Here is a 16,185-nt window from a genome sequence, read left to right on the forward strand (position 1 = left end):
TGAGATTCCTGTGGGACTGTGATGGTGTTGAGGAGAAGACTTGGGAGCCTGAGGCAAGGATGAAGGCAAAGTTCAAGAAGTGGTATGAGAAGCAAGCCGCAACTTGAGCTTGTTTAGCCTGGTCCCATCTGTAATCCGTGGCTGGAGCGGAAATGGAGTATTCCAGCCCATCTCTCTTGTTTACTCGGTCGCTTGGGGTGGTTTGTTGTGCGACTCAGTAACAAGATGAGGTGGTGCTCGGGGTACAAAATTTCTGTGAGGCGGGGTTTTGGAGAAAAGTTTCCTGAAATAGAAGTTTCCAAAATGGAAAGTGCAAAATATGGAAAGTTTTACAGGAGTTAGAATTTGTCCATTTTAGCGGTGGAGAGCCTTGGAGGGGCTTGAGTGGCCTTAGCGGCGGACTTTCGAGTCAGTGTGCCCGTATGGGGCGGTCTTATAGACATTGTGTGGCCTTTGTGGCGGGCTGTTTAGCCGTGTGTAGCCTTTGTGGCGGGCTGTTTAGCCATTGTGTGGCCTTTGTGGCGGGCTGTTTAGCCAATTGCGTGGCCTTTGTGGTGGGCTGTTTAGCCAGAGTGCCTGTTTAGGCGGTCCTTTGGGACAGATGGTCTTTGTGACGGTCCTTCGGGACGAGTGGCCTTGGTGGCGGTCCTGTTTAGGACATTTGTTTGGCCTTGGTGGCGGTCCTGTTTAGGACATTTGTTTGGCCTTGGTGGCGGTCCTCTTTAGGACATTTGTTTGGCCTTGGTGGCGGTCCTCTTTAGGACATTTTGTTTGGCCTTTGTGGCGGTTCTTGTGGCATGTATATGATCCTTGTGTGGTCATGAGGTATTCCAGTGAGGGGATATGTGGTTGGTAGGACATTGAGATGTTTTACGCGAGCCATGGGAAGAAAATCTGGATAGGGATAAGACTCAAACGTGTTCAGATTTGTTTGCTCGCGGCTCTTGGGGGACTTAAGGTTCTCCTAGTACTATCATATTCTGAGACTTTGTGGCTTGGGAATATGGTTGGTATATCGACTTCGGATGACGATCCGGAGGCGCGCTGTAGGGTAGCAACCCGAGAGACGAGTATTGGATTTTCCTTATATATTATGGCATGCGGGTTTAGGCCCGATGAGGAGCCAACATTTTGGCATGCAGACTTAGATCTGATGAGGAGCCAATAAAAACTCAAGGTTTAGGCCTATGAGTAAAGGAAAGTCCAAAAGTCGAGAGCAAATAACGTCTGGAGCGTAAGTCTATCACCTAGAGGTGACCTTCCGTAGATCGGTCGGAGGAGTGCGGGCCGTGGAGACGGTTGCACGAGAATTCTAAGCTGATGGTTGTTCAAGATTCGAGGACGAAACTATGTTGGTGGGGGAGAATTGTAACATCCACTTTCTAAAATTGGGATGTTGGGAAAACCAAAGAATGAAAATTTTAATTGATTTTGGTTTAATTAAATTCTGGTTTAATCTAATTAAATCAAAAACCCTTAATTCTCCTTTTTATTGTCGACACTTCCTCCTCTTTTGTGCTTTTGTCGATATTTTCATCAGAGAGAGGGAGAGAAAGAGAGATAAGTCTTGGTTATTTGGTGTAAAGGAGAAAGAGAAGGAGATCAAGCTTTTTCTTTAGAGTTAAGAGAGAAACAGAACTGTCAGGATTTGGGAGAAGGAGGATCGACTGGTCAAATCGATTCAGAAGGTACTGATTTTTGGTACGATTGTAGCTAAGAGATTTTCGTACACTCTGTTTTTTACAGAAGTGAATTTGAGTTAATATTGTAGGAGATATTGGCAGTTTTGTGGGACGTTTCTTCTCATTCGCGGATTGAGATCAGCGGGTTTTACGGGGACGATGGCGGTTTTATCTGTTATTTGATCGTGCTAAACTTTTGTGGGTAGTTTCTGGACGTATAGACCTTGTTTTTCACCGGAGGGATTAGAAAGTTAACGGTTCGTTTTGATTTCGTAGTTTCACTTGTGAGGTTGTTCTTTTCTGATTTTTCTATCAGTTTGTTTTCAATGTTTGTTTATTGTTGTGATTGGTTGTAGGAGCAAGTTTGGTTGTTCTTGAATATTGGAGAGCCTCTCATTGGGTTGTAGTTATTTTCGTGAATCACTTGTTAAGGTGAGTGCGTGACCATGAGCTTATCTAAGCGATTGGGTTGTATGACTTGTTTTGTGTGATGATGTGTATGTGTGGTCAAAGTGTTATTGGTTGTTCTGTTTAAATGGTTGGTTTGTTATATTTTATTTGTAGTTGTACTCTTGATTTGCTTGTGTGTATAGCTCGTAGATGGGAAGATCGCCTCACTGAGTACTTCTGGTAATACTCACGCATCTTATTGTGTTTGTGGTGCAGGTAGAAGCAAAGTGTGATCGTGGGATCATGGCAATGAAGAGGAGGATGTTGTAGTGGCTTGTTTGGTTGTTGTCTGGCTTTGGTTAGGTTGCTAGAGTTGAGTCCTAGAATGTTGTTTAGGATTTCTGGTTCTATGGTTTATATTGATTGGATCTTTAGCTTATGATTTCGGAATTATTGCGGTCTAATTGATATTGGTTATTGGTTTATTAGTTTATTGGTTTTATTATTTCTGTTGTTTAGTGTGATTGTGGTTAGGTGGCTAGTGGGTATGAGACCACTAGTTGTAATTTATTTATATATTTATTATTTATTATTTATTATTATAAAAAAAGGGTCGGTCCTTTCATTTGGAACTATGAAAATCAATTGTTTTCTTAAGTTTTTAATTTATCAATAATAATTAATTTATAAAGAGATTTTTGTTTTAGTAAATTTTCATAAAAAATATTTAAAAATTTTCGTAAATTTTCACAAAAATATTTAAAAGTAAAATTTAACCGTCAGAATTAATATTTTTATACGTTCAATTATAAGAAAAATAACAATTATCATGTTCTGAATACATTACTGAAAGTTTTTGATATAATAAAAATATAAGACATATACTCTAACAAAAATTAATGTGTATATATATGAACATATATTTTGATAATTTTATATACTTATTAATTTATATTACTGAAAGAATCATATATTTATAAATAACTTCAAAACAATATTATCTAATTATATCATCTAATGTGTCCTAAATCCCCTTTTTAATAAAACGGAAGTACACAACATAGTTTTTGTAGACTTTATATTTTTAATAAATGGTTACAAATGATTACAAATAGGTTATAGATAGGTTATAGATTAATCCATATATTAATATTAATCGGTTACACCTAAATATTAGGAATATTCCAAATTGATAATTGATATATTAATGGTAACAAATAAATTCATGGATATTCCAAACTGTATTTTCGGAAGATTTTAGTCCTATATCACGTTGTTTCCAAAGATCTTTAAACACAATATTACAAATTTATTTCCACAGATTTTATCGATAGATCACAACGTTAACCAAAGATAGATTACGAAATTGATAGATTGATTGGTTACAAGTTAAATAGTGGGTTACAAGATAGATTACAAAATAAAATTTAACTAGTGCTGTAGCACGGGTACTTATCTAGAATCATTAGCAATATAAACTTACATAATATGTATTTTTTTTCTTTGGTTTATAGGAATATCTAAATTATCATTTTCCATTGACCAGCCTTGTTTTACGACCAAATTGAAAGAAGGGATATCACAAAGTCGTTTATCAAATTGAAAATTTCTTCGACGTTGAGACTGTCTTTCATTAAGATGCAGAAGTATAGGTTTATGATCTGAGCCAGTATAGTCTAGAAATTCTAGTTCTGCATTTGGGAAGTGTGCTCGACCAGAGGAATTAATCATCGCACGATCAAGGCAACAAAGAATATCAAGTTGCAGACAAGCAATGGCTAAACTAAAGCATCAATCCTGTTTAAACGCTGAGAGAAGAATTAAAAGCTTACAACTTGGCGATGGAGAGTCCAAATAGACGAGTGAGACAACAAATACCTCTACTTCAGGATCTTTTAACCAAAGCTTATAGTGACGAGGAGAAACATTGGCAGCAAAAAAGTCGCAACCAATGGATGGCAGAAGGTGATCGAAATAAACAATTTTTTCATGCATCTGCAAAGTCAAGATATGCAAAAAACAGAATGATTTCCATTCTTGATGATCAGGGTACTCAACATCGAGGGGACAAAGAGATTGGTGAGCATGCGCAAGAGTTCTTTACAAAGTTTATTCTAGTAATGACCACCATGTCACTCTGGAGGAGTTTGCTGATTTCATTCCATCTGTAACCCCTGCGATCAACGCCAGTTTGACGAGAGACTTAGTGATAGAGAAATATATGATGCAGTATGTCTCATAGGTGATGATAGAGCTCCTGGCCCTGATGGACTAACTGCTCGGTTTTACAAACAGTCTTGGGACACGGTTGGACAGCATGTAATTTAGGAAGTGAAATCTTTTTTCAGACAGCAACGATGAAACCGAGTATCATTTTGTATGATCCCGAAGATAGATAACACAACGACACTTTCTGACTATCGACCAATTGCTCTATGTAACGTACTGTATAAGATAATTTCCAAATGCTTGGTCCAGCGTTTAAAACCTCACCTCAATGGCATTGTTTCTGAATCTCAAGCTGCCTTCATTCCCGGACGCATCATACAGGACAATGTCACGATCGCACACTAATTGATGCATTCACTAAAAACAAGAAAAAGAGTATCACAGACTTACATGGCTGTTAAGACAGACGTATGTAAGGCATACGATCGTGTGGAATGGAACTTCTTACAAACAACTCTGCAGCTCTTTGGTTTCTCTGTTCAATGGATTGCCTGGATAATGGCAACTGTTAAGACAGTAAACTACTCTGTACTGATAAATGGTGTTCCTTATGGTCATATTCGACCTAAACGAGGAATAAGGCAGGGTGATCCTCTCTCACCATATTTATTCATACTCTGTTCTGACATCTTAAGTCATTTAATCACATCAAGTGCTAAGGATAGAGACATAAAAGGGATTAAGATAGGTAATGGAGTACCAAGGATCACACATTTACAGTTCGCGGATGATTCACTATTTTTCTGCCAAGCTAATAGGCGAAATTGTCAAGCCTTAAGGGACGTCTTTGATGTTTATGAATATTACTCAGGCCAGCAGATTAATCTGTTGAAATCAATCATCACTTTTGGGTCTCGAGTATATGGTGCAACTCAGGATAGATTAAAGACTCTTCTAAAAATACCAAACCATGGTGGAGGAGGAAAATATTTGGGTCTTCCTGAGCAATTTGGGAGAAAAAAGAAAGAGATGTTCTCTTATATCATTGACAGAGTACGAAGACGAATAGGACATTGGAGTGCAAAATCTTTATCTCCGGCAGGGAAAGAAATTATGATGAAATAAGTTGCAGTCTCTATGCATGTCTACGCTATGTCGTACTTTAAATTACCAAAAGGGGTTAATTCAAAGATAGAAACACTTTTAATGAATTATTGGTGGGAGCGTAAAGCTAATCAAAGAGGAATCCCTTGGATCTCTTGGAGCAGACTAAAATACTCAAAGAAAGAAGGGGTACTTGGATTTAGGGACCTTGAAAAGTTTAATGATGCTTTGTTAGCCAAACAAGCATGGAGACTACTAAAATTCCCTAATTCACTCTTTGCTAGAGTTATAAAAGCACATTATTATTCAGATGGACTGCTCTTGGATTCAAAAGAACGAAAAAACCAATCTTATGGATGGTCCTCCTTACTACATGGACTGGATTTAATTAAAAAAGGTACTCGATTTTTGGTTAGAGATGGTAAAACTATTTGGTTGGGTAAAGACAATGTCTTGGAGGGCACGCCACCTCGAGAAGTAGAAACGATCGATCCTCACTGCAATATGACTCTGGATGTGTTGATAAAAAAGACTGAGAATTTTCATGTTTGGGACACAGAACAGATTGATAACATTGTGAAGCCGACTGATATTGCAACTATCAAACAAGTGTACCTATCTCAAGTTGAAGCAGAGGACAAGCTTATTTGGAACTACACAATTTCTGGTGATTATACAGTTAAATCAGGTTATTGGTTCCTTACTCACAATCCTTTTGACTTAAATCCTGTACCAAATATACCTCATGGCTTGATAGAAATAAAGAACAGGATTTGGAAATTACAAATATTACCCAAAATAAAACATTTCTTATGGAGAGTTCTCTCTAGAGCTTTACCAACAACAACCTGTCTCCGTACTAGAGGTATGAATATTCCTGCTATTTGTCCAAGATGTAACCGAGAGGATGAAACAATCCTACACGCCCTGTTTACATGTCCTTTTGCACGAATGGTTTGGTGCATGTCAGGCGTTTCGATACAGCACACTAGCAAGATGTTTACGGACGTTGAAGTTTCAATCCAAACGATTCTAGATATTCAACCACATGACATCAATTCTCATAAATTATCTCTTGCCTTTCTGGATATTGTGGCGGATATGGAAAGCTAGGAACTCTTTAGTTTTTGAAGGTTTTCGGGAAGGTACTACAGTCACGATATTGAAAGCTCATCTTAAACAAAAGAATGGATTGATAATCCTCTACTCTCCGGAAGCCATAATCGAACAAACTTAATACCACACATACATTCTTGGCCGCCCCCTAGTTCCCCTATGCTGAAATGTAATTTTGATGCGGCTTTTGACAGTTCTAATCATGCTACAACAGGAGGTTGGATAATAAGAAACCACAAAGGGGATTGCCTTGTTTGGGGAGCATCAAAACTGCTACCTTCAGATTCACCTCTAGATGCAGAAGCAAAAGCTCTTTTACTATCCCTCAAACAAGCTTGGAAAAGAGGATATACTTCGATAATCTTTGAAGCAGATTGTGAGACACTTTCTAAGCTGGTCAATGGACTACAAGAGAATGCTGCTCTATCAAATTTACTAACATATTCAGTTTTGGAGATCAAAATTTCTTTATTGTGATTGTACATTTATAAGAAGAACATGTAATACAGCTGCACACTCTTTAGCTAAATTTGGTTGTCAAAATGTTGATTATTATGTTGAATATGTCATAAAGCCTGTTTGGCTTTTACAACAACTTTGTAATGACTCAGTTTAAATAAATATATTTTCTTTTGGGTAAAAAAAAAAGGTATTTTTTTTCAAGCCTTCATATGATTTTTTTTTTATCCAAAAAAACTTTTAAAAACAACCACATAAGTTATATTTTATATAAAAATTATAATGTATATAATAATAACAATCTGAAAAAATGCCAACAACAGTTGCGATTTTTCGTCGCACCTTTTCATTAAATATATATATATATATATATATATATATATATATATATATATATATATATATATATATTTTTTCTTTGACATGAAATTTCAACGGTTGCATCTCTCTAAAAAGTTGCGTCTGTTAAATGTAGAGTTGTGTCTCTTACAAACAATTGTGTCTATTAAAATGTTCACATCTTTATAAATTTATATATAAGTGACTTCTCATCATTGTATTCAAATTTTCTTTATTTTATACTTTTGACATAATTTTTTTACAGTTGTGTCTCTCTTAAAAGTTGCATCTGTTGAATATAGAGTTGTATCTTTTACAAACAGTTGTGTCTGTTGAAATGTTCTCCTCTTTAGAAATCTATATATAAATAACTTCTCATCATTGTATTCAAATATAATAATATCAATCTAAAAAAATACCAACAACAATTGCGATTTTTCGTAGTACCTTTTCATAATATATATATATATATATATTTTTTTTTTTGATAGAAAATTGCGACGATTGCATCTCTCTAAAAAGTTGCGTCTGTTAAATGTAGAGTTGTGTCTCTTACAAACAGTTGTGTCTATTCAAATGTTCACATCTTATAAATTTATATATAAGTGACTTCTCATCATTGTATTCAAATTTTCTTTATTTTATATTTTTGACCGAAAATTTTTACAGTTGTGTCTCTCTAAGAAGTTGCGTCTGTTGAATATAAAGTTGTGTCTATTACAAACAGTTGTATCTATTCAAATGTTTACATCTTTAGAAATCTATATATAAATAACTTCTCATCATTGTATTCAAATTTTCTTTATATTTGTAATAGTTAAAAGAGAATTTGTTAGAAATGACGTCTCATCACTGTGAGAAATTTATTGCAGTTTTATATATTTTGTAAATCGTTGTAATATTAAATTATTCAGTCTCTAGGTATACAACCATCTATTCATCGAGGGTTATCATTCTATTGGTATGAATCCAAACCGAAATTTTGTTTTTAGCTGTTAAAAAATGTGGTTCAAGTTGGTTTTTCAGAAAATGAGAGCATATTGGCTCGTATATGTTTGTTTTTTTTTTTTGTCACAAGTATATATATATATATATATATATTTGTCTACTCCATGCTTTTTTGATTAGAAAACTAATTGTATTATAGAAAACAATATGGATTTCTGTATTTCTATTTTTTTTAAAAAAATATCTGATTATGAAATATTAAGGTAAAAATAAAAATAAAAAATCACTGTTCGTTCTATTATATTTTCTACAGTCGGGAATATTCAGTTTACTGGGAGATGAAAAACCGGTGATCAACAGAAAGATTGACGGTTGAGATTATTGTCCAATAAACTATCTTGACGACAAAGACTTATCTACAACTTCATATAGCTTAAGGGAATTTTTATATTTAGTTCTAGTCATAATACACTCAAATTGAAATCTTAACAACAAAAAATACTGAATATGAAATATTATAAAAGTATGAAAAGGTTTTGGATTCTGACTGCCAAAAAAAAAAGAGGAGCGTGTGAGAGCAATGAACCCGGCCGTCCTTGGCCGACCATCTTCCTTAGACGCGCACATTGTGATGCTATATCATACACCTAAATGTTATTGTTATAAGTTCAAATTATTATTCTTCCCCTCTAATATCTATTATATTATTTATTTATGTGTGACTCAGGATAATTAACCATCATCTTACGCGGAGAAAAATAAGTAATAAGTATATTCAATATTGGATTAACCATATATATATAAACTATTATAATTGCCAGAATGTTTAATGACTATAGGTGGTTTTATATAAAAATATGTTTCATCTATAAAACGACAGTGTTTGTATTATATATTCATTTACAATACTACCTTTATGAAAATAAATGTATTCTTTTTTATATGAATATATAATTAGTTTTGATTCATAGAAATAAAATATGTGATAATTTTCTGTTTAGTTATATTCAAATTTGAGAGGATTGGTAATTTTTTAACTGATTGACTGAATAGTAATATTTATATTCATTTTTTATGAAGTAAAAATTGATTTTGGAAATAGAAATATGTTTAAGTTATGCTAAAAAAAATTATAATATTTATTAGAAATGAATTTAAACAAATCATTATGTCATTTTAAGAATGGTCCTCAATTAATATTTTTAATATTTGTAATTTATTATATGATTATTTAAGAAATTTATAGTGTCTTATACACTATATTCATAATTTTATCATTTAAAACAAATAAAAAAAGAAATTTAAAAATATAATCATTTACATATATATTTGACAATAAGAGAATAAGTTGTAACGGTTCATAAAATATACAAAAATATGACTGTAAGGTTAAGAAGAGAAGACACGACTGTAGATTGCATTTATTCATTTTTCATAAATTAAAAAATATTTTACGAAAAATTACGACAAAAAAACACAGATAAAAAGTTATATTGAAAAGATGCGAACGAAAGGTTACGACGAATAAAAGCGAACGAAATAATACGACTTCAATGTTATCTCGTGGCAGTTAATCGCAAAAATTTGTTAAATTTGATGTGTGTAGCATTGATAATTATTTATTTAATCATAGGTGAAGGTAAGATTATGTTTTAAAAAATATTTTTTAATAAAGATATAAAAAATGTTTCAAAAATTTTTATGTTTTGAAATTTTTATTAGAGAGTTTAGGAATCCCAATAGTTTAATAAATAAATTTAATTAAAGAATTTTTGTAATACATATTTTATTAAAATAGGTTCCTCGCGATATCGCAGAAGCTCCATACCTAGTATAAATAAAATGAATTTTAACTCGTACTCTAGGACGAGTGTTAATCTAATCTAGTTACACTAATGTAATTCAAGACAAAAGAAAATATGTTAATTTATAACATTTATCAATTTACGAATATTAATTTACTGACGGAACTTTTAATGTACTGTGGTTTTCATATAATTTTAAATAAAAACTTAAAACATCTTAGAATTTGTTAGGATTTCATATAATTTCAAATATCAAGTTGAATACCCTCTTTCAAAACCATAAAACTTACTACATGATTCTGTCAAATGCGCCGCTTACTAAAACAACAACAGTGGCGTCCCTTCGTTTCTCCAACAAAACTCAACAATGGCTTCATCTTCTTCTTCTCATCCAAAACTAATCCAAATCCAAACGAACACCAACAAATCCTCATCAACGCCATCTCCAAATCCTTACACTCCAACGACACCTGGGAAACCCTCTCCACAAAATTCTCCTCCACTGATCTATCAGACTCCCTCGTATACCAAATCCTTCTCCGATTCAAACAACCCGAAACAGCGAAACGAGCTTTAAACTTCTTCCACTGGTCAGCTCACACACGAAACCTCCGCCACGTAACAACCTCTTACGCCGTCGCGATTCACATCCTCGTTAAATCTCGATTACTCATCGACGCTCGAGCTTTAATCGAATCGTCTATTTTGAATTCAGATTCCGATTTAGTCGATTCGTTGTTGGATACTTACGAGGTCTCTTCCTCTACTCCTCTAGTGTTTGATTTGGTTGTTCAATGTTACGCAAAGATTAGGTATTTGGAATTAGGATTCGAAGTTTTCAAGAGACTGTGTGGTTCTGGATTTGTTCCTAGTGTGATTACTTTGAATACGTTGATCCACTTCGCTGCGAAATCGAATCGGGTCGATCTCGTTTGGAGGATTTACGAGTTCGCGATTGATAAGAGAGCGTATCCGAACGAGACGACGATTCGGATTATGATCAGTGTGTTGTGTAAAGAAGGGAGATTGAAAGAAGTTGTTGATTTGTTAGATAGGATTCATGGTAAGAGATGTTTACCTCCTGTGATTGTTAATACTAGTTTGGTGTTTCGTGTTTTGGAATCGAATCGAATCGAGGAGAGTATGAGTTTGTTGAAGAGATTGTTGATGAAGAATATGGTTGTTGATACGATTGGTTACTCGATTGTTGTGTATGCGAAGACGAAAGAAGGGGATTTGGAGTCTGCGCGGAAGGTGTTCGACGAAATGCTTCAGAGAGGTTTTAGTGGGAACGCGTTTGTTTATACGGCTTTTGTTAAGGTTTGTTGCGAAAGAGGTGAGGTTGAAGAAGCGGAGCGGTTGATGAGTGAGATGGAGTGTTCTGGAATCAATCCGTATGAAGAAACTTTTGATTGTCTTATCGAGGGATATGCGAGATTCGGGAGAGAAGAGAAAAGTTTGGAGTATTGCGAGGTAATGGTAGCGAGAGGGCTTTTGCCTAGTTGTTCTGCTTTCAATGAGATGGTTAAGAGACTAAATAAGATTGAGAATGTGAATCGCGCTAACGATGTCCTAACGAAGTCTATAGATAACGGGTTTGTCCCCGATGAACATACGTATTCTCATCTGATTCAAGGATTTGTGGAAGGAGGCGATATTGAACAAGCGCTAAAGCTGTTCTACGAGATGGAATACCGAAAAATCTCTCCCGGTTTCGATGTGTTCAGGGCACTAGTTATTGGACTTTGCTCTTGCGGTAAAGTTGAAGTAGGAGAAAAGTACTTGAGAATTATGAAGAGGAGATCGATACAGCCTAATGAAGATATATATGAGGCATTGATTAAGGCGTTCCATAAAATTGGCGATGAAGCAAATGCTGATAGAGTTTATGATGAGATGATTTCAGTTAGATGATTCAAACCGCATGGTTTAAGTATGTTTGGGTTGGATCATTTTTAGTCTCCTTGTAGCTTCATACGATCATTTATTAGAGGAGGACCACACGAAAAAAATGAAAGTCAACTTCTACGAGCGTTATTAAAAACAAACTCACCTCATTGTAAAATTATAAATTCTTAGAGAGATGTATTGGGAATTAGCAAATCAATCTATAAGATTCTTATAGATTTTTATAGTCATATACAACATTTTCATTCATTAAAAAATAATTCAACTTAAGAATATTTTTTTTAATTGTAAGTTTTGGTTTAGTCATATAAATGGGTGATCATAAGTACTACTCATCTTCTCAAGATAAAAATTTGATGCTCATAAAAGATATTGATGATCAATTTGTGCTCTACTAAAAACCATATCCACTTTTAACTCTTTTAGTATTCCTTAAAATTTTAACAAGATACAATTTTATATGAGTCTACCACATTCACTATGTTTAAAAGATTCCTTTATACAGTACTTAAGTAGTAATGCAGCATGATATTACGTAAAAGTGATTAGGGTTTCGTCATATCCATAAATAAATAAAAAAATTCTTAATGTGGTAAATTGAATTATTCATGATCGAAATGATTTTCTTATATTTATGACGCTGAAGAGTAAAAATTGTATTATAATTTCACATATAATATGATAAGTTGCAGCTAGAATTTCAATTTTTTTCAAATCTTTGATATGGGTGTTTATATGACAGACAATACATCAAGTGGAAACTTTCTCTCAATTTTTTTTTAATTTTTTTATGTAAATTTCTGAATATTCAAAAAAATAGCAATACTAAATAGCCATGCTACGCAACGAGATATTATTAAAAAAATTTAAGAAACTCACCACCGGTAATCCTCTGAAAATAGAATTTTAAATAACATTTTAATATAATAATATTATTTAATTTAAATTATGTTTGTTTTTAAAATATCAACCAATCAGATTGTGACAAATATTGAAAGTGAGACTTTGTGTCTTTCTCTCTCCTCAACTTATTCTTATTATTATTTTTATTTATTACCTTGACACCCACTAGTGGATGACCAATAGAGATGATCTTAGAAATTTTTTAGATTTGTATTTAAATTGTAGCAGTTTTTATTTTACTTTTTAATTATACACTACTTCTTTGACTTGCAAGTGATATGAGATGTATCCAAAAATACACAGATACCAGTTATTAGCCTTCTTGTATCAGAGCAAGTTATCTACTATGCATCAACAAACCCATTTACACAAAGTTATGTAGATGTTGAATAGAACATACCTTACCCTAAATTATTTTTGAGATACTTGATATGGTGAGCAGAATGAAGTAGAACATCAATTGGATGATAGAAATTGGTTTAATCGATTTCAACAGTTGGATGTGTACAACCATACATCAACTCTTCGTCTTCTTCCTTGCAAACATCTTTTTCACCATATTTGAGTTTATTTCTTCAACTAGCGTTACTCTGTTCATCTTCTTTGTTTCTCTCTTTAATTAATTTATTGATTTTTGGATTTCATTTAACTCTACTTTGATTTAATCGTTTTTTCAATTTCTTGGTTTCTTAAACAGCTGTGAGTATTGAATATACGCGTCAATCAAATCAACATATCAGTATGATAATCCATACTTTTTCCACAGCTCAGACCATGCGAGATTGATACTTGTTTAGTTTGACTCATGAAGGTGCATATGTCCATTCTTGGCCTCGATCGTTGGTATTATGAAGCATGATCTAGTTACTTGACTTATGAATTATGTGTGTAAGAAGATTGGTTAGAGTTTTGTTTTTTTATCTCGATTGCCAAAAAATTTGAAAATATCTCATGTCTTGATTCAAACAAGATGGTATATGAGATTGAACGGAGGTTAAGTATAATACAAAAAATGCTACAATTGTTTTTCATATTACATAGCTATGCGGAGCAGAATATGGAAACTATGTGGAGCAGCAAATATAAGGTGGCAGCTCTATAAGAGAATTTACAACAAAGACGCCAAGTTACAACAAAGAAGTCGAATAACAAACTATATTCCTTGACGGTTAAAAAAAAAAAACTATACTGTTTCTCCAAAATGAGCTCATAATACACAATCCTACAAAAAAAAAAAGAAATACCATACTGTTTTCTTTTTACTGAATTGTAAATTTTATTATGTTGTTCATTCTCTTTTTTTTTGTTTTTAATGAATGTAAATTTTATTCAAGAAAAAGAGAAACCTTTGTACAATAGTTGCTCATTCATTCTCACAACGTTAAAGACAATGCGAAAGGATTGCAAAAATATTAATTTGCTGCAAGATAAATTTTTCACCATTGCTTTGTATAATTAAGTAAGTTAAATGGAAAAATTTGCATGTGTAAATATTTTTTGATTATCAACTTTTTAAAACGTTCAAAAAAATTGATTTTACTAACGTTCTAGAATGTAACTGCAAATGAAATATTTTTCATGGTGTATTAGTTGAACGAAATTCCAAAAACTCAAGATTATAGGTGATAGATCATAGATATCGCATCATTCGCATGTATATATAAAGTTGTATAGGATTCTTTATTAGAGAATAAAATGTGTAACCCCACCACCATATGTCACATGAAAAGGCATGTTATATTTTTTTTGGTTAGACAACAATTTTAATGGTCCTTAAAGTTTATTTTTCTTTATTCCCTAATTGTTCTAAGCCTCTTATTTTTTTTTATTTTTTTTTTTACTTTTATTAAGAAAACGAGAGACCTCGCAAAATGCATTCTGATTACATTTTTGAGTAAGACCAACAGAAAATAAAGCAATTAGTAAATTCATGTTTTCTAAAGAGTTTTAATGGATTAATACATTTTTGTTGGTTTATAAGCTGACGGAAATAAAATCATTAAAAAGAAAGGTAGTGAAGCAATTTTTAAAAGCTTTTATTCTTGTTTAAATATAAATAGTGGTAGAGAAATGGGTTCTCGATATATAGGATGATACATCACCAGTTCACCACATCAACATCTCAAAAGTTGTCACATGTACATTCTTCCTATCTAAATAAAATATATAAAAAATTCATAGAAAACTAGAATCTCTATTATTCTAAGTTTCTAACATTTTACCCGACGCCTTCGTTTACTTTAGTTTCAAATTCTAAACTATTATTGTTTACCGAACTCAAAAGCTTTCTCATGTGTTTGTAAGCTGAAAAAATTGGACGAGAGAGAGATCTCAATGAAAAATAAAGACCAAAACAAATTTACCATGTATAAACATTATAAACATAGCCTCTTCGTGTTAAGTAGCATATAATTAAAATAATAATATTGTTATTATGATTATTTCACCAAATTAAAGCATGTAAGTGTGTAACATGTAAATTATTATAAATGAACCCTCGATGCATGAGTAACACATGCAGAGAAAACGATCGTGTTGAATATTTATTGTGTCCACCAGATACCAATCCATTTTAGATTACCTTCTTCAAGAAACATAGACTAAAAGAAAATGAAGTAAAGGTGATGGATTCTCTTTAAATTACCAACACATTATTATCAAATAAATTTAAATAAAATGAAGTAAATGTGATGGGATCCCCTTTTAATTACCTAATATATCTATATATGGATGTAATATGTATATATTGGTTGCTTGCAATTGTCTTGTCATTGGTGGAGACATATAGTGGCTCAACTTGTTTTCACAAAATATATCTTTGGTCTCGTGATTGTAAGTTATAAATTTTCGTGATGATCTTTCTGGAAAATGTAGGGTCTTTCTAATAAATCTTATGTATCATGATTGGTTGAACATTCAATTATATTGGTGAAAAGTGATTTACCACTCACTATATCAAACTCTAATACTACCTCCAAATTATATTGTCTTGGTGACACACTGATGTCTTGTCGTTCTTTGGCCAAGATTTTTGATCATCAACTCCTTCCAATAATTTTCTATGTAATTGACAACATATTGTAATAAGAATATCTCTATCATATTATCGGCATTTTAAGGGTTTGATCAAGTACTACAACTTAGCCCTAATGTCAAAATGACAAAGACCCAAAAAAAAAAAAGACACACTATAATACTATATGATTGTTTGTAACCCCTTATTGTTGAACCACTTCTCATCGGATTTTTACCGAGATTACAATTGGTTTGTCATTTACAAAAAAAAAAAGTTAAAAGAAACACATTCGTAAGTAGTAACTTGGTTATTTTCATTGCAAGTAACTTGGTTATTTTCATTGCAT

General features: G+C 32.9%; 1 protein-coding gene across 1 annotated transcript; it reads left to right on the forward strand.

Moving 5' to 3' along the window:
• Positions 1–10,241: 10,241 nt before the first annotated feature.
• On the forward strand, positions 10,242–12,150 carry LOC104787657 (uncharacterized). The gene has a single exon (XM_010513260.3). The coding sequence runs from the start codon at positions 10,319–10,321 to the stop codon at positions 11,924–11,926; it is 1,608 nt and encodes a 535-aa protein (XP_010511562.2). The 5' UTR covers positions 10,242–10,318; the 3' UTR covers positions 11,927–12,150.
• The last annotated feature ends 4,035 nt before the right edge of the window (positions 12,151–16,185 follow it).

Source organism: Camelina sativa, chromosome 5, assembly GCF_030686135.1.
Source record: "Camelina sativa cultivar CO46 ecotype springtype chromosome 5, ASM3068613v1".
In the NCBI taxonomy this organism is placed as follows: domain Eukaryota; kingdom Viridiplantae; phylum Streptophyta; class Magnoliopsida; order Brassicales; family Brassicaceae; genus Camelina; species Camelina sativa.